This window comes from Diabrotica virgifera, chromosome 6, assembly GCF_917563875.1.
Source record: "Diabrotica virgifera virgifera chromosome 6, PGI_DIABVI_V3a".
In the NCBI taxonomy this organism is placed as follows: Eukaryota; Metazoa; Arthropoda; class Insecta; order Coleoptera; family Chrysomelidae; genus Diabrotica; species Diabrotica virgifera.
This window is the reverse complement of record NC_065448.1, coordinates 183,245,451-183,271,207: the sequence shown is the minus strand read 5'-3', so window position 1 is coordinate 183,271,207 and position 25,757 is coordinate 183,245,451. Positions and strand designations below refer to the sequence as shown.

Below are 25,757 nucleotides of genomic sequence, written 5' to 3'. Positions count from 1 at the left end.
GCGACTCGAGGTAGACTTAATATAAATTTAACGTCTAGTCCTAGTCCTAATTAATTCATATTTAAGGGGAACGATAAAGTAATTCTCCTAATTATTCTTGATTGGTATTAATATTAAATTTGTTGTTGTTGTGTTATTTCAGATTAAATTTAAGGTTAAACAAGAGTGAAGAAATTCACACTGGGATTGCAGTACGGTTAAGATAGGAATGCGCATTCAGTGTTGCCACAGTCTCTGTACGACGCTCTTGAAAAAACAGTCAAAAACTTATGAAGAAGACAACCCTGTGCGTTTATTATTCCCCATTAGGAATGTATTGCTCTATCTTAGCCGTATTGCATTCTGGGTGTGAATTTCTCAATAGTAACTAGCATGTACAATCTCTTATTTACGTCATATACTTTGTACTATTCTTATGTTCACTAATAAACGTAAATAAAATCTAAATATAAATCTCAAGAGCCATGAGGACCACTCCCACAGCGGCACTTGAGGTTGTGACATTTGGATACAGACTATCGAGTGTTGTCCTGTGCTTTCTATCGTACAGGACAGTATGGCCCCTTAATTGGAGTTCTCATCCTCCTTATTGGTTCAGTTTCCTGATAGGTATGAGTGGATGGAACGAGAGCCTACACTAATCTGTCGAAGTGGACTCACCTGGTTCACAGATGAGTCTAGCCAGGTTCTCGGCTTCCATGCATTAGTCTTTCAGGCCGAGATCTCTGCGATACTGGCATGTGCTCAAGAGATAATAGATAGGGCTTGCTTAGACAGGACCATCTCTATCTGCTCTGATAGCCAGACAGCGCTAAGGGCGTTAGAAGTGCCGAAGGTCAGCTCTTAGCTGGTTCTTGAGTACAAAAGCGCACTGGATGATTTTTGCTCTGATCAACAGGGTGAGCTTAGTATGTGTACCGGGACACACAGGTGTGGAAGGAAACGAACGGCCTGACACCCTGGCTCGACGGGGCTCATCCACTCTGTCTGTGGGACCCGAACCTGTGATTGGAGTGCCCTTCAATAGTGTTCGGAATAATCGCTAGGAGCTTCTTCTGCGGAGGTTTTAGGACTCCTAAACCATTTGTGAAGGTTTGACACAGACTAGTCTCCACACAGTGAGCCTTCCAAAAATCTTACAGCCCAACTTCTTCTAGACCGTACAAGATGTTCCCTGGTGGTCAGTATGCTCTTCGGCCACCGTATATTCTTGAATTGACGTATGGCCCACGGTGCCATCTATGTGATGAGCAAGATGAAACCTTCTCACATATCCTCTGGAAGTGCCCGGCATTGGTCTATCAGATGTGTCTTATCCTGGGATCAGCCTTTATACAGCCGAGCCAGATGATGAAGTTGCCTTTAAAGAGTGTTGTGGCTTTCTGTGAGGCTATAAGAGGAGCTCAGATTTTCAGCCCCTTCTGATTCTGAGAGACATAGAAGTCCGATGAGGACTGGACGCCGAAGACCAAGTTCTTATATACCTCGTCCGTATTATAAGGAAATTGACCCTACGTCGGAGCTCTAAGTGTCTGAAGGGCTCACAAGTGGACCCTGTCCCGATATATCATACCACGTCGTACCAACCTTATAGTCTCGTACATTTAATGCATAATAGATTCCTCTGGTCCTAAGTTAATACAGTCAAAATTAATAAATGGGTAAACATCATAGGGTCTTTACTTTGTGTATCCTTGTTTACTCAGATCAGGCGTAGGGGGAATCAAAATTTGCAGCGCAAAATGCAGTGATATTATTAAATATAGGCAACTACTAAATGAATTCACGGTCTGTTGCGACTCGATGTAGACCTAATGGTGCGGCAGATTCGTACAAATATTATAAGAATTGTGCATTTAATGATAGAAGCATATAATTTGGACCACATATACTACACATTATAAAGGTTTAAATTTAGATAGGAGGCCATCTCAGATTTTGCCCTTTACAAAAATGGAGGGGATTCAAAATGATGACTATACATTATGTGACCAATAGCACGATAACTTTTGAACGAGACTTCAGATTTCAACCAAATTTGATATATAGGTTACTTTTTTGATGTAAAAGATCGAGGTCTTGAACCGAAAGAGTAGGTTTACCAGAAGTTTTGTTTTTCCTGGTTTTTATGTAAAACGATGTTGTTGTTTTTAAGTCTTTCACCCTGTATGTATTAATTTTTCAAAAAGTTAATACCGCCATTACAAAGAGCGTAAAAATATTTTTAGGAAATATTTTTAACTTTTTAGTTATGTTAAATTAATTACTATTTAATAATTGCAAAACGTATCTTCACATGTACCTATATGCGACATATCAGTGCGAATATTATAAGAATTATAATAGCTTTTGTTCTTTTTACAAAAACGGCGGGCATTCAAAAGGCGACTATATATATATATGTGACTAATAGCACGATAACTTTTGAAGGAGTTGTCAGATTTCAACCAAATTTGGTATAATATAGGTTCTTTTTTTGATGAATAATATCGAGGTCTTGAACCGGAAGAATCAGTATAACAGAATTTGTGTTTTTACTGTTTTTTTATGTAAAAATATGTTGTTTCTTTTTCAATTATTTCACCCTGTATATATTAATTTTTCAAAAAGGCAATACCGGCGTTGAAAAGAGCGTAAAAATATTTTTTAGGAAATATTTTGAACTCTTTAGTTATATTAATTACCATTTAATAAATGCATAACCTATCTTCACATGTACCGGCACTATGCTCACTATGTGCGGCAGATTCGTGCAAATAATAATATAAGAATTATTGTGCATTTAATGGTAGAATCATATAATTTGGACCACACCTACTACACATAAAAGGATTCAAATTTAGATAAAAGGCCATCTCAGATTTAGTCTTTTACAAAAATGGCGGGCATTCAAAATGAATCTGCCGCCCATAGGTACATGTGAACATACGTTATGCATTTATTAAATGGTAATCAACACAACTGAAAAGTTCAAAATATTTCCTAAAAGATATGTTTACACTCTTTTCAATGGCGGTATGGACCTTTTGAAAAATTTATATATACAGGGTTAAATAATTGAAAAAAACAACATATTTTTACATAAAAAAACAGTAAAAACACAAATTCTGGTAAACCGATTTTTCCGGTTCATGACCTCTATATTACTCAACAAAAAAAGAACCTATTTACCAAATTTAGTTGAAATCTGACGTCTCGTTCAAAAGTTATTGTGCTATTAGTCACATAATGTATAGTCGCCATTTTGAATGCCCGCCATTTTTATAAAAGGAACAAAACTGAGATGGCCTTGTATCTGAATTTTAACCTTTGTATGCGTAGTAAATGTGGTTGAAATTATATGCTTCTACCGTTAAATACACAATAATTCTTATATTATTTGCACGAATCTGCCGCATGTATGTAGCTACATGAGAAGATACGTTTTGCATTTATTAAAAATGGTAATTAACGTAACTAAAAAGTTAAAAATATTTCCTAAAAAATATTTTTACGCTCTTTTTAATGGCGGTATTAACTTTTTGAAAAATTAATACATACAGAGTGAAATAATTGAAAAGAACAGCATATTTTTACATAAAAACCAGGAAAAACACAACTTTTGGTAAACCGATTCTCCCGGTTCAAGACCTCGATCTTATACATTAAAAAATAACTTATATACCCAATTTGGTTGAAATCTGAAATCTCGTTCAAAAGTTATCGTGCTATTAGTCACATAAGTATAGTCGCCATTTTGAATCCCCGCCATTTTTGTAAAAGGCAAAATCTGAGATGGCCTCATTTCTAAATTTGAACCTTTATATATGTGCAGTATATGTGGTCCAAATTATATACTTCTATCATTAAATGCACAATTGTTTCACATATGCTGCACTATAATATAAATTTAACGTCTAATCCTATTTAATTCATATTAGAGGGGAACGATAAACTGGTTACCGTAATTATTGTCGATTGGTATAAATATTACATTTGTTGTTTACTGTTGCATTATTTAAGATCTAATTTAAGGTTTAACCAAAATGTTTAGCTACTTCATGGAAAACATAAATAGTTGCACTAGTCTAGGCAAGAATAATCACTAACATGCGCAATTACTATTGCAGTCATAATAATTTCGAAAGCATATTCAGATTGTTACATTGCTGAAAAATAGATCAAGCCAAAAGGGTAGGGCAGGACAAACTGCTGCAATGCTCCAAGGGTACATTCAGCAATTCGACGAAGGTTGAGGCAACAAAATGTGCCAGCTTGCAATCCAGCAACGGTGCCATTAATTACTGCTGCTCACAAAAAACGCAGACATGCATTTTAGGGGAGTCAATAGAGATTTTTACTTCGGAAAAAATCAAACAAGATAGAACTTTTTGTAATTTGATTAAGAATGGTAGTAAACTTTGTATCTGAGACTTTTCGTGTTCCTCGTTTTACGAGATATGTCGCTGATTTGCGTCTCAAAGATGGAATTATTGCAGTCGCGGTAATTTACCTTAAATAAGGCAGTCTGCTGGCATTTGGTTCAGAGTTGCGACTGCATAGCTCCATTGATAACGCCTGAGAGGCAGAAATAGCTATCTGGAGATGGTGGTCCAACTTTGAATCAAATAAAAACAAACACTGCCTTTCCCCCTTTTTCATCTTTACTTAGATTTTTGTGTACTTAAAACTGTCTTTTAGCTCTTTTCCTAGACGAAAAGAAAGTAGATGCGTGACCGCTGTCCTTTCTGCTTTCTTCTTTATTCGTCATCTTCGTGCTGATACATTGTAAAAGCCGGAGGCTCAAGATACAGACAGAAAGTAGTTTCTTGTAATGAAAAGTCCTAGATTTAAAATATTGTTTATTATTTTTATTTTAATTATTTTAATTGTTTAATGGTAGTGAACTTTATATCTGAGACTTTTCGCCTTCCTTGTTTTAAGAGATGTCGCTGATTTGCTTCTTAAAGGTGGAATTATTGCAATCGCGGTAATTTCCGTTAAATAAGGCAGTCTGTTGGTGTTTGGTTCAGAATTGTGACTGCATAGCTCCATTGATAACGCCTGAGAGGCAGAAATAGCTATCTGGAGATGGTGGTCTAACTCTGAATCTAATAAAAACAAAAACTGCCTTGTCCCCCTGTTGATTAATAGCAAGCTGAAAATTTGTTAATAGCTTAACGGTCTATAGTCGGACAAACTTTAATGTATGGGAAAACGGGAAGAGGGGAAGTTATAGTTGTGGAACAGGTTAAAAATTTGAAACGTCGGACTACGGAAACGTTTTATGTATTTTGTCGGATAGAACTTCCAATTGATTTGTTACCATTTAATTAAACTCTCATGCAAAAATCAGACTGGTGTTTCTCACCAACTGGGCATTTTAATGAGTGGAACACGAAGAACATGTCAAATGAGAGGAATTATGTTGATTAGTAATAGCGGTCTGATTTTTGCATGGGAGTTTAATAAAAGGGTAACAAATCAACTGGATGTTCTGCCCTACAAAATACATGGGACGTTTTCGTAATCTGACATTCCAAATTTTTAAACTGTTTCACAAGTAAAACTCCCCCTGTTCCAGTGTTTTTGTACATCAAAGTTTGTCCGACTAGACACCATTAAGCTTTTAACAAATTATCAGCTTGCTATTAATCAACCTTTTTTTTTATACGCGGGATCCAGACTTAGATGTTTCATTCAAAAAAATCTCAAAAATTTGATTCAAATGATACGACGCGTCGTCCAAAAAATGTAATTTTTGAAAACTTCGTAGTTTTACAGAATTACTACCTACCACTTTTTAAGACGGCATTACTCAATATTGAACAGAATTATTACAATTTTAAATGTGTTTATTTAGAAATGAAATAAACACTATCTTTTTAAGAAAATAAAAAAATGTAATACAAAAACCGAAAATTACCAGCTAAAAACTTTATACAAAGTGATTAAAACTTTTTTGTGTAAAAATTATCTAAAATACATTTAATAATAACAACTTCAACATTAATAAATGTTCAACAAAAAATTTTTTTTGAGCTCTTATACAATGTCTGCGCATAGGCGCCCATACACACGGGCAGGGGGGGGCCGTGCCCCCCCCCCCTAGCTTTTCGGGAAAGAAAAAAATTAAATTTATATTACATAAACGCATTTTTGTCAAAACATTATTGGATAATTTTGAGAGATAAATTGGAAACAACATATTTATTAATAAAAAAAATTCACATCTTGGGTAGTTCTTAATAGTTTAACAGAAAATCTTTGTGTCTGCGACAGTGGTCTGTATGGAATGTGCATAATACACATTTCCCACAATCACGGTATGCTACTAACGAAAACATTGACAGAGATTAGAGGCGTGGGAAACATATACACTGTAATCGACACCCAAAATTACAAATTAAATGAATAATTTATACTGCAAAAAAACCATATCAGCAAGAATTCCGATCTCTGATCGATAATCACTAATGAGCCATTTGTCTTTAACAACTGGTATAAAGTAATTATATTTTATATTTTGAAAAAATTCATACTGAAAAATAATTTTTAAAATTTATTGAACATAGTCAAATTTTAGTTTGCAAAAGTATTTTTTTAGTAAGTAGATTATTTTTAAAGTGTGCATTATGATGAACAGAACAATTTTATTTTAATGAAAAACAGGTGATCTTTCATGATGAATGAGTGTTATATACAGGGTGTCCCAAAAGTAGCGGAAAGGCCGAATAATTCGCGAAATGAACATCGGATCGAAAAACTGAAAAATACGTGTTCAATAATTTTCAAAAATCTATGCGATGACACTAAACAAGTCCACCACTTCAACCCCTGGGTGTGGAGCGGGGGGTAACTTTAAAATCTTAAATGGGCCCCCCATATCGTGATACCACAGCAAAATTATAGAAACGGTCTAATATATCGAGAAATATATTTACTTCCAAATAAAACTAAAAAACACGTGTTTAATATTTTTCAAAAATCTATAGAATGACACCAAACAGGATTTTTCATTCCACACTCTGGAGGTGGGGTGAGAGTTAACTTTAAAATCTTAAATAGGAACCCCCGTTTTTTCTTGCAGATTGAGTTTCCTCCTCAAAAAATAAGTAACATTTATTCGAACTTTTTTAGAATTGTTGACGGATGGCGCTATATTCGGAAAATGCGATTTATTTGCGCCATCTATCAACAATTCTAAAAATGTGTGCCTTATTTTTCATAAGGATTCTATATCTGCAAAAATAAAGGGGGCTCCTTTTTAAGATTTTAAAGTAAAAACTTGGTTCGACACATACTCTTGGTTAGTCTGCTCGCCAAAGTTGAAGGGAAGGCTTTGCAAGCATTGTATTCTTTTCAAACGGGTTTTAAAGAGAGGCTCAACTTTTGTGGTACCCACGACATTTCCATTTAAAAACTTGGTCTAGTGTTTAAATGTATGAATAATTCCTCACAACAGGGTTCAAACTAGGTTTTTTAGGTGGTTTAAACTACAGTATACTCCCTCTATAACGAGAACTTAAATGGTGAATTAATTATCTCGTTATAAGCGGATCTCGTTATATCAAACAATAATAATATTGAAATCTTTTGATGCCTCTTACGTAGTTTATTATGTGTCGATGGTCAACCTGAACAGTGAACAATGAGACTTCGTCGCCATAAATTGTAAATTTCCTATAGTATTCAATATCGGTCGATAAACAGGCAGATGTTTATTACAGGTGGCCGAGTTTATTATAGCACTGGCCTCGATAATAGGATAGATGTTGGGCATTTCTATGTACAGGTAGTTGGGGCATTTATTTATTTATGACCATTACAACGCTAAAAACAGGTAAAGACAAGTATTCTTCGATTTCAATTTTCCTCGTTATAACCAAATATGCCTCGTTATAGAGCGTTATAGTTCAATAGGAATTTCATGGGACACCTAATGTACCTCGTTATAAGCGAAACCTCGTTATATCCGTGTTCGTTATAGAGAGAGTCTACTGTATATATTGTCATCCGAAATATACAAAATGTAATGTGCAACATCTTCACGTTTGGCCCCCCCCTAAAAATGTTTATATGGGCGCCCTTGTGTCTGCGTAACTTGAAACGTATTGAAACCTTTTTTATTATCAGTTTTACGAAAGATGTTACCATCGGACGTTACCATCATATATTAAATTTTATTAATTTTATACTAGGTATGTCAAAAAAATATGAATTTTACTCAAAAGTAAAGTACCTTTATATTTCACAATATCGAAAATTGTTATTAAGAAAAGTTGTTTGGAATTAAAAACTATATTACAATGTTCAATTAAATCCTTCTAATTGAAATATTGTGAACTATAAAGGCACTTAACCGTTAAGCGAAATTCTTATTTTGTTTGTGTATACCTGCTATAAAATTGAAAAAGTTTGATATCTGATAGTTGTATCAGACATAAGATTCTTAAAATTTAGACCATAAAATTTGATATCTGATGGTTGAGTTTTAGATTTTAGACTGTGCAGAGAATTTTATGAAGAATAAGTTTTTTTCGTAAAATTGATAATAAAAAAGTTTCCCATATGGTTCCTAGCTATGCAGACATACTGTATAAGAACTTCTGTATAAAAATTTTCAACTTTTAATGCTATGTTCGGATTCAGCATATTCAAAAACAAAATAGAAACATATTTGATCAAAGTAAAATGATGAATTCAACGATATTTTTAAAATTATTTATACAAAACAATTGTTATTGTTTAAACAATTAATAAATAATTAGCGGCAAAATCTTTGTGAGTAGAACTTAACATGTATAAACTAACAAAAAAATATTCAGCAAAATATAAGCCTGTTTGATTTTTTCTGATACAATGCATGTTTTGATTCTATATTGACTCCCCTATTTGTCCGTGAACATGTCAGTTGGAGGACAAGAAGTATTGTTTATGGACGATTCTAGACTACTCTATTATATTCTACTCTATTCAAGTGAAGTGGCCATCTCAGACTAGTCTCCACATAGTGAGCCTTCCAAAAATCTTACAGCCCAACTTCTTCTTCTAGATTCTAGACCGTAGAAGATGCTCCCTGGTGGTCAGTCTGCATCTCCTATTAGTCCTATTGAGCATATATGGAGCCTTCTACAAAAGCGTATGAGACGTATACCTGCTTCAACAATTTATGAAAAGCTTTGAATAGGTCTCATTGAGGAATGGACCACTTTCCACCAAAGGCATCAAACGTGATAAGTTGTATACGAAATCGTATGATAAATGTCATTCAGAACCGTATTGGCAACACACATTATTAAAACGGGTGACACTTGCCTTTTCTGGACTCTATAATCCAATTATTGTTACAGTCGAACCCGCTTATTGGAATAGCTTTCGTACCAAGCAAAAGTATTCCTATAACTGGGATATTCTAATAAACGATCAGTGGTAGCTAGTAGAATATTTCGGTACCTTAAATTTATATTCCTTAAACTGGGATATTCCTATAACCGTTATTCTAATAAACAGGAAGGGTTGTATAACTGTAAATGTAACGGTATATCGAAAGTTTCATTACATTTATTATTTTCTCAAGATTTCCATTTTTTACTAATGATAGCTAATAATGGGGTTCATCATCACGTAGCGCTACAACCCTGGGTGGGTCCTGGCTGAAAGTTGGAACTTTCTACCAATTTGTTAGCTCTTCCATCAACCTAGGGTCAAATGGGATGTTCATTTTTCGGAGATCTGCTTGGATGTTATCTCTCCATCGCATTCTGGGACGTCCGAGTGGTCTTTTGCCTGTAGGAATCTCCTCCCATACCAGTCTTACAAGTCTCTCGTTATGAAGTCTGTGCACGTGGCCTGCCCATCTTAGTCGCTGTGATTTAATTTCTTGGACAATATTGGTGTCATTGTAGAGTTCTTTTAATTCGAAGTTGGTTCTGATCCTATACTGGTTTCTGTTAATATCGTGGTGAGGTCCGAAAATTTTCTTCGTTTGATTTGGTCATGGTCCACGTTTCGCAACCATATGTTAGTACAGGTCTGACGATGGATTTATAGATTTTGATCTTGGAATTTCTTGTAAGATTTTTTGATTTTATAAGCTTATCCAGTGCGAACAGACAGCGATTTGCTGATTGGATTCTGTCTTTTATTTCTTCAGTAACATCGTTGTCAGCTGTGATTACGGCCCTCAGATAGTTATGGTAATAATGGGGTTGTTAGATGATATAAGATTAACTAAATCAATACAAAATTGATTTAATTTGTTATAAATAAAAAAATATATATCGCCGCTTCGCAAGAACGTAGGCTTAAGTCGAAATTTGCCGAAATTGACTTATTAATGCAGATCTACTAAAAATAAAAGTATCTATCACGTGAATAAAGACCTATGACGTTAATAATAATAGTCGCTAAGAGATGGCACCAAGTGTCTATATTTGTTTAGCGCGAAATTAGTAAAATACTTAACATTTTCGTATGAATACAGACCCAAGTTAGTTACGCCGCAGAAGAGCGCAGAATGTGAAGCAATTTGTGTGTTTATTTCTCGTCAAGGACGACCGATCTTATACTTACGATTAATTTTTGTGTGTTTATTTCTCGTCAAGGACGACCGATCTTATTTATACCTATGATTAGTTTTTGTGAAAATTCTCTCTGAAATAAGGACCCTTTTTTAGTTAGGTCCGCGTTTTAACAAAGTTGAAATAAATGTTTCTCAGGAAAAAAGACTCAAATAATGTAATAGGGGTTAATAAAAACACTTTATAAATTTATCTAGTTATCAGAGTTTGTATTTAGATATATTTCTAACGCAATTGTATAGGTAAATTTCTTTAAAGTGACAACTTATTAGGAGTTCTGCTCATAATTATATCCATAAATTTTAAAATGCGTCTCCTCTAAAATCGTCTTTTTTGACTTAAGCCTACGTTCTTGCAAAGCAGCATTATGTCTTAATTAATTTTATTACTTAGTTATTTATTGTAACTTTACAGACTACTTATCCCTTATAACAATCCTTCAAATTACATTGGACCAATAATTAGGGTAATTTTCAGGGATTATTTAACTACGCGTTCGCATAAGTAGTAACCTCACTAGAAGAAAGGACTAAACAAATAGGAAAATTTTAACTCTATTACATATATAGGACCATAATTAGTAACACTCGGACTGTATTATCCCTTGTTAGTTAAAGACTACACCTTTCTCTCCATAACCTTTTGGAGTAGAATGTTTCCATACCGCAACATAAAACTCTTGTTTGAAGGACTCGAAGGATGGGGTTCACAACTGCTCGAAGCTATGGACAGTCCTTTTGATACACTTAATGTTGAGAACTAACACAAACAGTTAAACATTCGCTTTTGCAGTCATAATAATTTTAGTTAAAAGCTTTGTTGCCGATAGAAGTTTATAATTGAGAAGTTTTAGATGTGAAATCTTGAAAACAAAATTGTTTGGTGAATTGTGAGAAAGAGTTCAACAAAAGAGAGGACTTGTTTTAAATAACTGCCTAAATTCCCAAATATTTTGCCTGTTTAAAAAGATTTTTAGGAAATTTTTTAAAGTTATTATTAAAGTTTTTTTTAGTAATATCAAATTAATACCTCTTTCTTACTTACACACTTCTGTTTATTGTTTACTTGTTTATAATATATTACTAAAAAAAACGGTACCTTTAATTAATTTTGGAGCACCAAAAAGAAATTAAAACTTCTTCAACACTAGAAGCACCAACATTTTTGAATACCTAAAAGCACCGGAGCGGTCAAGATGACGGGTATTAGAATTTTCTATCGCCAGTCGTTTTCGTTTCGTTTTTTAATTGAAAAACAAACCTATATTGAGTTAATACCGACTAACAAAAGACATTTAGTTAATTTAAATAAATTATTTAATTATTTAAGCACAATAATTTATGTAGTAACAAAATTAGTTAATTTTGCTTGTACAAGACCTACACACAAATTTTTTACATAGGAATATGACTTTCACATGTTTTATTTTAGTTTTAGTTCCCAGCTTTCCACTTCTTCTTCTTCAGGTGCTATCTCTGCTACGGAGGTTGGCAATCATCATAGCTATTTTAATTTTTGAGTCAGTAGCTCTGAATAGTTGTTTTGAGCTGCATCCAAAAATCAGCCGTGAAATTCGTCTTCTTCCTATGCTTCTTCTGATATCTACCCCTCCTTGCATTATGAGTCATAGAATGCCATACTTCTCGCATCACATGTCCGAGATATTGTAGCTTTTGTCACTGCCTACGGTTATTATTTGATTGACGTGTTGTATCTCTGATTTGTTTCCGTTTAACTGAAGTAGAAAAGTTTTCCCAAATATTTGACAACCAATAACTTCCTTATATAGAATCCAAGCATTTATTCCTACCATATCTAAGATATTAAAAAAGCCTGCAACGGCGATCTTCTTGAAGCTGATTTGGTTGAGCACTGTATGGCCATCTGATCTACAACGTCTACTCCGTATTTTTTATGGTTGTAGTAGGTAATGGTTTTAGGTTTCTTCTTTTTGTCTATGCCTATTTCAATATTGTTTGAGTATAGAGAATTCAGCGCTAGAACATTTTTGATCATTTTTCTCTGGTACTCCTGGTTTCCCTGGTTAGCTCAAGTCTTTGTGTATGAAAATTTTTGATCTGTATAATTCCATCTTTTCATTTTTTATTGGCGGAGGAATATCCTTTCTTGCTACGTTTATTGTTTCAGTACTGCTGGTAGCCTTTTTCGTAATGCTTTTTATGTATCGTGACATTTCTTCCCTTCTTTAGAAGTTGATTGTCTGGTCGTTGTTCATCTTTCCGTAGGTAAGAAAATCCGTGCAATAAATATTTGGACCAGACATAAGCTGTAAGCCAGAATTTGATTTCAAGCTTATCGGGTTTATACGCCATGTACTGGGTGAAGTGACATCTTGCCTTTGTGGGAAAAAGCTGTTCGTCGATAGATATATTTTAGACGGTTGTAGGTGTAGTAAAATATTCAATTCTCTATAAATAAGTTCCATATTGCCGAAGCAAGTGAAAATTTATCTGTTGATCATCCTTCAGATCTGGTACTTCTCCTCCGTAATAAGGACCGCATTTTTTCTAGGTAGACATCAACATATTCAACAAGTAATTACACTAAGTAACTACCTACCTGCAATAGAGAACTTGTAATCCTTAAATATATGTAGCAAAGACATTTTTAAATTTCTAGAATAACTACGAATAAGTACTAATACAGAGGGTCAAAAATAGAAAGCAGTCAAAATGGCCGCCCTGGTGCTTCTAGGTATATATTAACACGTCTCAAAAACTAATTACACTAAGTACCTGTAAAGGAGGAATTATAATGCTTAAGTTGATTTAGGAAAAGGCCTAAATTAGGAACTTTCTAAAACAACTAGGAATAAGTAATACAGAGGGTTAAAAATAGAAAACAGTCAAAATCACCGCTCTGGTGCTTCTAGTGTTAAGTATTGACTATCCTTTATCAAATAAAAAAAGTTGCACCACTGCTATAGGCATAGCAAAACATTTAAGGGTGGCACAAAGGCGTGTTACTAAAACTAAAAAGATGTCTTCGCATCCAATATGTCCATCTAGTACAATATTTGGAAGACTTATTTTTAAGAAGAGTATTTTTTTAAATAAACAGGAAGGCGAATATTCAGAACTACGACCAATCAAAGCAGGAATCTCAGACGGTAGTGTTCTGAGACCCATACTACCTATATTTGTTATTACCTATGACATCCCTGCTACAGAAAATATTAATCAAGTATATTCAAATGGGAAATAAGCCACAATTTTACCTAAAAATGATTTTATTAACGTTTCGACGCCCAAGTCGGGTGTCGTTGTCAAAATACAAAATAATACTAAATAAACAAAAATGTTGTTGCTTAATAAAAAATTCTTCTAATAATTTATTTAATCTGACTCATTTATATCGGCAATTCAGACACGTATTATACATTTTAAAGTAGACGACTTTAAAATGATATTGCCAATATTGATGAGTTGCGTTCCTGGGACGACTTTACTAAAAGATAGTTCATTCGATTACATGAAATCAATCCCAACTCAAGAATATCCGCCACAAAAAATCATAGCATGTGATCTGTCTTTAAAAAGACCACCAAATGCAACGGTGGCACTAAAATTCTCGCGTTAGAGATTCCATAGTAAATCACGAGGGAAAACCAGGAAAAACCTCGTGATACTATCCCGACATCGTAAGTATTTGGGTTTACATTTAGTTTACTCTCAAAACTAATACCAAATTCTGACTTGATATTTTAAATTTTAAATAATACTAAAATATTAAATATGTACTAACTCGATATGTTACTGATTTACTAATTGTGGTATTTTCTTTCTATTGACTTCCTCCTTTAATATGGGTAACCATATTTAATATGGGTAACCATATTTAATATGGGATAATGAACATAGAGTTCAGTGGAAAGATTTAAGTATAGTCCTAAAAGAAGCAGATAGTAAAAAGAGAAAAATCAAAGAAGCGGCTCTAATTATGCTAAATGAAACCAATTGTGTCGCAAATTCCTCGGTAGAATGCAGTAGGATGTGGTTACCCATATTAAAGGAGGAAGTCAATAGAAAGAAAATACCACAATTAGTAAATCAGTAACATATCGAGTTAGTACATACAGTGGAACCCCGATAAGTCGGCCCCCGATAACCCGGAACTCCGGCTAACCCGGACCGATTTTTATCAGACAAACATTTCAACAATAAAAATGTATTGCTGTTACGAAATCTCGTAAACCTAATTCATTCATTTGGTGACGTCAATATACGAACGAAACGATTGATGAATCCGACATTACTGAAAATATCAGGGCAATCAGGGTGCAGATGGGACCCTGTCGCGCAATTCGCAGCAAATAAAATATTCGTATGTTTTTGGCTTCATTTTATTTCGTTTATACATACGCATTTTCAAGGTTCACGAGGTTTTGTACCAACTCTATGTAATATAATATTTGAGAGATAATGGAACCGGATTGAACTACATATAACATAGTAAAAATGACTCTTGGTACACCACATTCATTGTCGAAAACAACATGCACCTGTATTATCCTTTATTTTTTTGAAACTGTCTGTGTTATCATTGTTTAGAAAAGACTATTAAAATTCTTTTTTTAACAATGGTCTTAGTCATCACTTTTATTAAATAACATAACATCAGAGACGGTATTATGTGTAGTAAAGTCGTATTATTGTTCGCTTCCGTTTTGTAATCGTTCGTAAATTTATTCAGATTTTGTGTTTGTGTGTCTTTTGTCTATAAGGGCAACAAAACGTAAAAATGTTGTAGTGACAATGGAAAAGAAACTAGAAGCATTAAGTAGAATTGATAAAGGTGAATCTTGCAGCATTATATTATGGTGTCGGTACATCTACAGTATCGGATTAGAAGAAAAATAGAACTAAAATCGAAGAATTTTTTTTTTTTCAAAATGATAACAAAAGACAGTTTAATCGGTGCAAAGCTAATAAAGCTAAGAATGAGACTTTTGACGACGCTTTGTATGTGTGGTTTTGTGTGGAATGCGAACGTGGTTTACCAGTGTCTGTGTGACAATTATAACGGAGTTTATCTGTAAGCATACCATATTTTATTAATTTTTACCATTTTCTCCGGCTAACCCGGATTTTCGATAACCCGGATCGGCCGCGGTCCCAATTAATCCGAGTTAACGGGGTTCCACTGTATTTAGTATTTTAGTATTATTTAAAATTTAAAATATCAAGTCAGAATTTGGTATTAGTTTTGAGAGTAAACTAAATGTAAACCCAAATACTTACGATGTCGGGATAGTATCACGAGGTTTTTCCTGGTTTTCCCTAGTGATTTACTATGGAATCTCTAACGCAAGAATTTCAGTGCCACCGTTGCATTTTGTTGTCTTTTTAAAGACAGATCACATGCTATGATTTTTTGTGGCGGATATTCTTGAGTTGGGATTGATTTCATGTAATCGAATGAACTATCTTTTAGTAAAGTCGTCCCAGGAACGCAACTCATCAATATTGGCAATATCATTTTAAAGTCGTCTACTTTAAAATGTATAATACGTGTCTGAATTGCCGATATAAATGAGTCAGATTAAATAAATTATTAGAAGAATTTTTTACTAAGCAACAACATTTTTGTTTATTTAGTATTATTTTGTATTTTGACAACGAGACCCGACTTGGGCGTCGAAACGTTAATAAAATCATTTTTAGGTAAATTTGTGGCTTATTTCCCATTTGAATATACTTGATTATAAAAATGCCACAAGAAAATAGCTTCAGAACAACATTAAGAAAATATTAAACTAGCAACATTTCCAGACCACACTGCAATATTAGCAGTCGGTGAGACGTTCAAAGGAACAACTAGAGACCTACAAAATACAGTGAACAAAATAAACACTTGGAATGATAAATGACGCATAAAAATTAATGAAAGGAAATTTTCCCACGTCGACTTTTCTTACAGAAAAATAAATAATCTCCAAGTTATAATAAACAATAAAATCGTGTACAAGAAAACAGTTAAATACCTAGGGGTACATTAGGGCAGCAAACTAAAGCGGCAGGAACATATTATATTGGAAAGAAAACTGAGGAACTAACTGAAATACAAGGTATATTGATATTGGTTATTAGGTAAAGCTCACAACTTACAAGCAAAAACAGGGTTTTCAGTTCTTCAGTTCTTCATTCTTCAATTTTATGCTCATCAGCGTCAACAGTGGTAGCATAAATTTAGATTATATTATATTTACAGGTTTGACATTCAGCTGTGTTAAAATTACTTTTCTTCTTCTTCTTTGGTTTATTGGCCTCCACCTACTTGGTTATTTGGCCAGCTTATCGTCGCGGAATATAGAAAAAATTCCTTATTTACTATGTCTGATATTGGGTCGAAGTTAGGGACACACTTACTAATACGCTATTTTATAGGGGTACCCATTTTATAGTTATTAAAAGTCGATAAATATCTTTTTGCTATAAAATTTCCTGTATTTGGTCATCTTTCACTCAACCCTATGATACTATCTAATATTTAGTTTGTCCATTGCAGACAGTAGATTTCTCAGCTTGTTGGCATCATATTCCAATCAGTTATTTTATACGGCTGCCTGATCTTCATCTTATATCTGGTGATGTTTTGTTCACAGGGATTTCTCTGGCTAGATGGAAATCCCTGTGGTTTAATTGTGCATTCCTTCCTCTGCCGAATAATGAGTTCCACGGCCCATTATCAGTAATATTATTGGTTTTAATAATCTACGCCATGATGACGACCAGGGAGTATAATGAGATGGTTTCCTGTTGCCATTGTATCAATCTAATATTGTAATTTTCGCCTAAATGTGTCCGCACTAAACTGTTTTGAAGAATTCTTCTCCACCTTACATAGTACTAAAAAATCTGCTTTCCATTTCTCATTTCTATCTGCTAGGTTTATTAAAAACTGAGTACTTCCTTTCCTCGGACCACCCATATCTGAGAAGCATACTCCTTATTGCTGCCTGGAGAGGCACCTGATGGTAAATCTAGGAACCACACATGGGTGCAACCATTTAATCACCATTAAATTGGAGGATAACTTTCACTTTGGATGTCTGGGTTGTTGGTATAGTTATATCATAAATATTGCCCAAAAAAATATAAAACTATCGAAAACCTCGACTTTTCACCCTCCGTAACTCTGGAACCGTTGATTGTATAACAATTATGTATAGAATATTTGTTGTTTTAAATTTCATGTAGAACATTTTTGTATATAACATTGTTTACGCTAAAGCATAGTTTTAGAAATATTGACGAAAAACGTAAAAAACTACTAATTGACCGGCTTCTCTCCCAGCTCCCTCCCAAACCGGACGCTAAAAATGGTGTAACTTTTTACTTAACAATATGTGGACCATATAGAACATTTTGGTGTTGGAGGAAACTTTTACTTTGGATGTTTGGGTTAGGCCTTTTTTTGGACCAGTTATACTATACTACTTACGTAACTTTGGAACCATTCATTTTAGAAAGATTATGCATAGGACCTTTTTATTTCAAATTTAATGTAAAACAATTTTGTATAGAGGGTTGTTCATGCTAAACCGCATAGTTTTAGAAATATGGGCGAAAAACTTAAAAAACTACGAATTTACCTATTTCTCCCCCCTCTCCCCCCCAAACCCGACGCTCAAAATGGTGTGACTTTTTTCTGGACATTGTGTGGACCATATAGAACAATTTGGTGTTGAAGGATAACTTTCACTTTGGATGTCTGGGTTATGCCATCTTTTGGATCAACTATACTGTACTAAAATAGGAATTGAAAAAATACAGATTAAAAACAAGAAATACGAACTTGTTTTTCTTTACCCCTTTTGTTCGTTAAACAAAAGTAAAACACTTCGATTCGTATTAAAAAATAATAATCGCCGAAAAACAAGAACAAAATTTAAAAAGCTTAGCAGTTGAGCGACAAAGTAAAAGCCTTTGTTTAAAATTGTTCTAAAGCTGCACTGAGGATAAGAAATCCCCACTCGTAATAAATCCCTTGGTTCTCTTTCAACGAATGTGCATATCAAAGGAGTCAATCTACGATAAAAAGAAATATTTAGGATACGAATTTGCATCTTTTCGTTATTATTATTGTGGACTGAAACCTCGTTATCATACGCAGTGGCTTCCGGTTAGAAGAGTTTAGTAGAAGAGTTTTGTAGTTAAAAAAAATTGTAAAGTATAGCTTTTTTAACTATTCATAACTAGATTATAATATTTGAAATTTATTTAGCGCGAGTTATTTATGGTAGGGGAGCCCAAGCCGGGATTTTTGCAGTAACTCGAGCGCGTCAGAATATCATATTATGGGGAGAAACCTGGTACCCTGCAGATGTACCTGGACAAAAACGGAGTATTTGGAATGTTCATTTAAAGATGGAGTTACTACAAATAAAATGGTATCTTTGGATTAGGGATGACGGTTATTGACAAAACACCGGTTTTCACTTATACCGGTTTTTTCAATCTACGGTTTAACCTGGCGGTTATAACCGGTCCAAAAAAAAAAACCGGTTATTCCATAAACCGGTTTTCGGTTTTTTTATTCATAGCCAATACCCAATAGGTTACATTTACATTGCGCCTTAGTTTTCGATACTCCATTTGAATCAGTCTATATCAGTATAGAAATCAGTCATCTGTGTTGTCAAATCGGTTTCAATCAGCTGAAAATTTCTCATATACGCGCGGGGAGCGAAACATTTTCCCATTTTTTCTCTGAATTTAGTATTTTTTCCACTTATCCGGTTTTTCACGGGCTATTACTTTAAAAAGAAAAAACCGGTTATAACCGGATCAAAAAAACAACCGGAAAGACCGATTATTGCAGAGGAAAAAAACCGGTTTCAGGTTATAATTGGTAGGTTTTTCCCGTCCCTACTTTGGATGGTGAAATGATTGTGAAAAGCAATAGTTTTAAGTACCTAGGATCGGTATTGCAGAGTAATGAAGAAATAGATGGAGATGCATGCAGTAGAATTAGGCTGGATGGATGAAGTGGAAAGAAGCGAGTGGTGTGCTGTGTGACAGAAAAAATTCCAATGAAGCTGAAGGGAAAATTCTATAAAACAGATACAAGACCGGCTATGATATTCGGAACTGAATGTTGGGCAGTGAAAAATAAAGAGGAACAACGAATGCATGTGGCGGAAATGAGAATGCTTAGATGGATGAGTGGAATGACAAAGAAGGATAAAATTAGAAATGAGTATATTAGGGGAAGTCTAGGTGTGGCACCAATTGATGCCAAAATGAAAGAGCATAGGTTAAGATGGTTTGGTCAAGTTAAACGTCGAGACGTTAATCACCCAATACGAAGAACATCTGAAGTGTAGATTCCTGGAAGGAGTACGAGAGGACGACCAAAGAAGACCTGGGGGGAGACGATAAGGCAGGACAAGTTGGTAAAAGAGATTAACATTGATATGACCCAAGATTATAATTGTATGAAGAAATGCAATTAGGAAAGCCGACCCCACATAGAACGATCAAGAATAAATAGACTAAAATAATATATGTAATCTTCTTTTATTCGTCACGAACCAGTCGTTTATTTGTACAATATAATATTAATCAAAATTAAGTAACTAAACATAAATATAGGATAATAATCAAAATGTAAATAATGAATAAATTTTATATTGTATATTTAACACCTTAGAAGATCAAACAAAGTGACAGAATCGGCTAATTTAAAACAGTTGTCACGTACGTACCAGTACATTGAACAGTTTAATATCCCTATATACCAACGATTCACCATTAATGTGATTTAATGCTTAAGCAACGTCATATACAGCTCCACAAAAGAAATTCCTTAGTAAAAGAGTAACAAGAGTTCTGAATAATTTCCCATGTAAAATCCCATAAGAAATCGCTAAGGTCCATTCTGCTCATTTTTGTCTCATTTTGCGCAAAGCTGAAAGCGTCGAGTCAGCCTGTAATCAGGTCGTGTCAGCGTCGAGTCAGCCTGTAGTCAGCTTTGCGCAAAATGAGACAAAAATGAGCAGAATGGACCTTAGCGATTTTTTATGGGATTTTACATGGAAAAATATCCAGAGATCTTGTTGCCTTTTTAATTTCCTAAAACATATTATGTCTGAAGTCAAAATCAGCCAAACTGATTTGCGATATTTAATGAAAGGTCGTACGAAGCTGGTTTTGTTGAATATAGTATAATAGCACAACGATACTTTAGTGATAAGCAGATATAAAATTTGAATAATATATAACACACTCTAAGAAGTAGTCAATTGTGTCGCAAGTGCCACGTGCCGTTATTTATTGTCTTTCGATTTTGATATCGATATCTATACAGGATGATTCATTAAGAATGATCAATCTCTGAGTTGTAGATTCTAGATCTCAAAATATTAAGATTTAACCCGAATCATTTAAATAAAATGTGACTCCTTACTGGGTGACAGGGTGTTTTATTTTAAAACTATTTGTACCCATTACTTTACGAGTAAAACTGTTTGACATATCCTTGCCATACTTGTAGGCCTGGATCCCGCGTATGAAAAAAAGTTGATTAATAGCAAGCTGAAAATTTGTTAATAGCTTAAGGGTATCTAGTCGGATAAACTTTGATATATGGGAACATTGGAACAGGGGCAGCTTTAATTGTGGAACAGGTTAAAAATTTGGAACGGTCAGACCACGAAAACGGCACATTTATTTTGTCCGACACAATAGACTTAAACTCTCCGAACAGAGATTAAACTCTGATGCAAAAATCAGACTGTTATTTGATGACTGTCTACTGATGATAATTTGATAAGTAAAATTTAACAAAAAAATTATTTTGAAAAATATGTTTTTTCAAAATAATTTAAAAATTGTTAGAGATACCAAAAATCTCGAAAAACAAAAAAGTCAGCATTGCTTTTTTGAATATAATGTATTTTTTTGTTTTTCTGTAAGACAAAAATCGATTAAGATTTGGTGTTTCTAAATTTGCATACATTCGTGATCAGTGACCCCTTTTAACCCTTTTTGATTCAACCCCTTTTAACTACAGCGATTTCAAAAATAAGGACTTTGAACCGATGACACTTACAGATCATAATATACAATACAGCAGGCAATACAAATCAAAACAGCAGGCAATGAAAGCAGCGAGAATATCTGGTTTCCTGAGGGATATAATCTGGTGGAATAAATATATGAGCACCGAAAGCAAAGTCCGCATTTATAAGACATGTGTTAGACCCGTACTGACATACGCAGCTGAGACAAGGGCCGAGACAACAAAGACCAAACAGATAATGAGAACAACAGAGATGAAAACCCTAAGATCCATAAGAGGTATCACACTCAGAGATAGAGTACGAAACGAAGACACATTGAGAGAGCTAGGCGTTCAGGACGTAGTGAGATGGACAAGAGCGCGACGACGCATGTGGAGGGACCACGTAGATCGGATGGACCCTGAACGTATGGCGCATTGGGCGAAAACACAGAAGCCCAACACGAAGCGACCCATAGGAAGACCCAAAAAACGATGGTACGAGAGTTGGAGCTCCGGATCGCAGCAAAGACTGTAACAGAAGAAACAGGACATAGTCCTATTACAAGAAGAAGAAGAAGAAGAATATACAGTACATACGCGAGTCAAGAAACTTGTGAAGTCGTAACGAATAAGTTCATTTGAGACAGATACTAATTAGGGTTGATTTTCCCGATTTTTTAACCAAAAAAAAAAGGGACTAACTTTATTTTGAGCGTAACTTGTTTACTTTTGATGCTAGAAATTTTTTTATAAAACAGAAATGAAGATTTTTTTAAACACTTTAAATAAGTTTTAATGAGTTTTCCCCGAAATGTGCTTCATTTTTGGTTATTTCACGTTAAAATATTCCATTTGGAATTTGACGAATATGAACCTATTTTTAATTAGCTATAACTCTGCTTCTACTAGGTATAGAGACGTGATATATACACCTTTTTATTTTTAATTTTTTTCAGGCTATATTTTTGCTAAGAGTGTTTTTTCGAAAAAATACTTTCTATTTGCGGTTCTTCAATCCAAGCGGTTCTTTAAAATTTAGAGGTTTTGCAATATTTTACCGTTAAAGAACATACTAGAATTCTGCAATTCACATGAGCGCCTTAAAAATGTAGTTCTCAACACGTATATCATACAATATTTTTTCTACAAACGTCTTATATTATATCAACAATTATAATTTATTCATTCTCAATCACAGGACAATATCTACAAAAGCTTTTACTTGAAGTTGACTGAAATTCCATTTTTATATTTTTCTTGACATTACATTAAAACTGCCTATACTGTAAAAATGTAAATCATAACAACTATAGAATAACATCTTACTTTTATTGTTGTATATTCTAATAAATTTTAATTATTTTTTTCTACAAACGTGTTAAAAATGCAATAATACAGTTTAAATAAAATTTAAAAAAAACTTTTAAACCACCTTTTTCAAATTGCGCAAGTTGTACTATTAATATTAATGTTAATAAATAAAATATAAATATTTTCACGTTTCACAATTTGATAATTCACTTTTAACTGCAGTGCCTTAAAAATTTGAAAGCACTAGTGCCTTAAAGTAGCATTTTTAACGCTCCTAGGGAGTGCTAAAAATTGCATTTTTAACACGATTTTTGAAAAAATAATTTATTAAATACAATAAAATTACATAAACTTTTATTGAGTAATGTTTCTTAAATTGCAGGTGCGAAGTACATTCGGCGATGGACGTATTGCTTAGTACCGCGTCTATTATGAACCTTTGTTTAATTTCTCTCGATCGGTACTGGAGCATCACACAGGCCGTAGAATATTTGAAAAAACGAACTCCAGTGCGGGCAATAGTGATGATAGCAGCTGTTTGGGTGTTGTCTGCGTTAATCTGCATACCACCGTTACTGGGATGGAAGGTAGCAAGACCGAAGGATGAACAATATCCTAAATGCCAGGTAAGTGATACAATTAATAGACTAAATTATAATGGCATATTAGTATCTTCATTGGCAATATTCTAAGTTTGAAGAGGAGAAGAGTGTAAATGATTTACTTGCCTTAAGCCGGGAAGGCACATACCTGTAAATAACACCTTGCATACCGGTACCTAGTATCAGCTACTGTCCCTAAACTGGCAAGTGTGTATGTTAACTGGCATGCCAGCTAATCGAAATTTGATTTTTCATGCTAGAAAGGTGCTGTGAGATGCAATGCGCATACTTGGGAAGTGGCACAAGCATGTATGAACGCGCGCTAACGGCATACCAGTAGCTAGCAGAGAGTAAGTGCCGGCGCAAATTGATCTTAAGCGAACACAACCTGGCACCGCCGAGGTGTGTAGAGAGTTCTGCGCATCCTAATATCAGTGAATACAGTGCCAGGTCTAGCATGCGAAGGTTTGTCATCGGCGTACAGTTTTCTGGTGTCGTGGGACGCGTGACTCAATTCCCAGTTGCGGTTTTGTTTTCGAGATGGACGTAGAAAAGCTAATAGAACTCGTTCGGAATTACTATTATTATAAACAACACTGATTGCGATTGGATTGTCGTTGCAAAAACTGCTTACCTATTACATATATTAGTCCAGGAACCGAAGCTTTTCACCCCGCAATTTTTACAGAATGGATCGATTTGCTTGAAAATTCGAGAATAAGTAGTGGATAGTCCAAGGATCAAAATCTATATGATGCCGAAAGGCGCTTTTATAATGGGGGTGGTTGCCACCCCATCTCGGGGTGGAAATTTTTTATTATATTTTGACAGCAAAAGTTGATAAAAACATTCATTCTAAGCAAAAAATGTTGTATACATTTTTTTGATAAAACTAATAGTTTTCGATTTATTCGCTATCGAAAGTGTTATTTTTGTATGGAAAAAATCAATGTTCTTCTCTAGTATGCTCATTTACTATTCACTCAACTTTTGTCGTAGAAAAAATTTTTTACACCAATTTCTTAAGAATTAAATAACCTACAATTTCATTTTTAAACATTTCTTCTTATCTTTGATGCTAATCTATTCTGAAGAAAATGGCATTTTTTACAAAACTAAAAAAATTCTTTATTCGCTTTTAACTTCAGTTTTTTAAAAACTAATCATTTTAAGCCAGTCAAACTTTTGGAATCTATTAATAATACACAAATAAAGAAGAATGAATAAGGCCAATGCCTAAAAACACCGCTAACTTGCATTATTATGCTTACAATTGGATTTCTCCTTTTTCTTTCTCAAAAAAATATGTTGATTTTGTAACCGTAACTTTTTTATTTTGTATCTTAGAAAGTTTGTTATAAAAGAATTTTGTAGGTTTTTACAAGATCTACAAGCCTATTAATATTAGATATTATTAAAATGCTTAGTCACAAAAAGAGGTGACTTTGAAAGGGTTGGTAAAGGTGGTTTTTGCATGCTATTACAAGTTTTAATTCTCAATAGCTCACTTAATTTTTGTCAGAGAAAAATTTTTTCATACCAAATTTTTGGAAATTCAATTAGCTACAATTTAATATTTAAACATTTTTTCACATCTCTGATGATAATCTTTCTATTCAGAAGAAAACGCCATTTTTTAAAAACTACAAAAATTCGTTAATCGCTGTTAACTTCATTTTTTTTAAACGAATCATTCTAAGTCGGTCAAACTTCTCGAACTTAATAATACATAAATAAATAAGACCAAATAAGGTCAATGACTAGTTTTAATTAGGGTGGTGATTACGGGGTTGCTTCCGACCACTTTTGCGCTGAAAAAAATAGGGACTGACATTCTTTTCATTATAAGTCACTTAATTTTTGAGTTAAACACTTCTTTTTTATTTCTAGAGATAGATATTTTTAAATTCTTTAAATTATTTTTAACAAGTTATTCTCGAAAAATGCATATTTTTCCCGTCTTTTGACTTTGAAACTACAATATTTAACATTTGACAAAGGAGAGCTAACATATAATAAAGTATATCTTGATTACTGTTGGTCTTAAAGAAAATTAAAAAAGATGGTTTTATTTATTTTTTCAAATAGTACATTTTTGTTAAGTACGGTTGTTTTGATAAAACGAAAACTTTTGGAGTTATTAGTAGAAAACTGATTAAAAACATTGATTTTTCGATATAATACCAACACTTTCGATAGCGAATAAATCGAAAACTATTAATTTTATCAAAAAAATGTATAGAACATGTTTTGC

At 33.8% G+C, this 25,757-nt stretch overlaps 1 protein-coding gene across 1 annotated transcript in view; it reads left to right on the top strand.

Annotated features, from left to right (window-relative positions):
- Window positions 1–23,593, top strand: part of LOC114328224 (alpha-2C adrenergic receptor-like) — a 98,480-nt gene extending 74,887 nt beyond the window's left edge. Inside the window, exon 4 of the mRNA XM_050653121.1 lies at window positions 23,284–23,593. Coding sequence (XP_050509078.1) covers window positions 23,284–23,593 — 310 coding nt within the window. The remainder of the gene's footprint in view (window positions 1–23,283) is intronic.
- The last annotated feature ends 2,164 nt before the right edge of the window (window positions 23,594–25,757 follow it).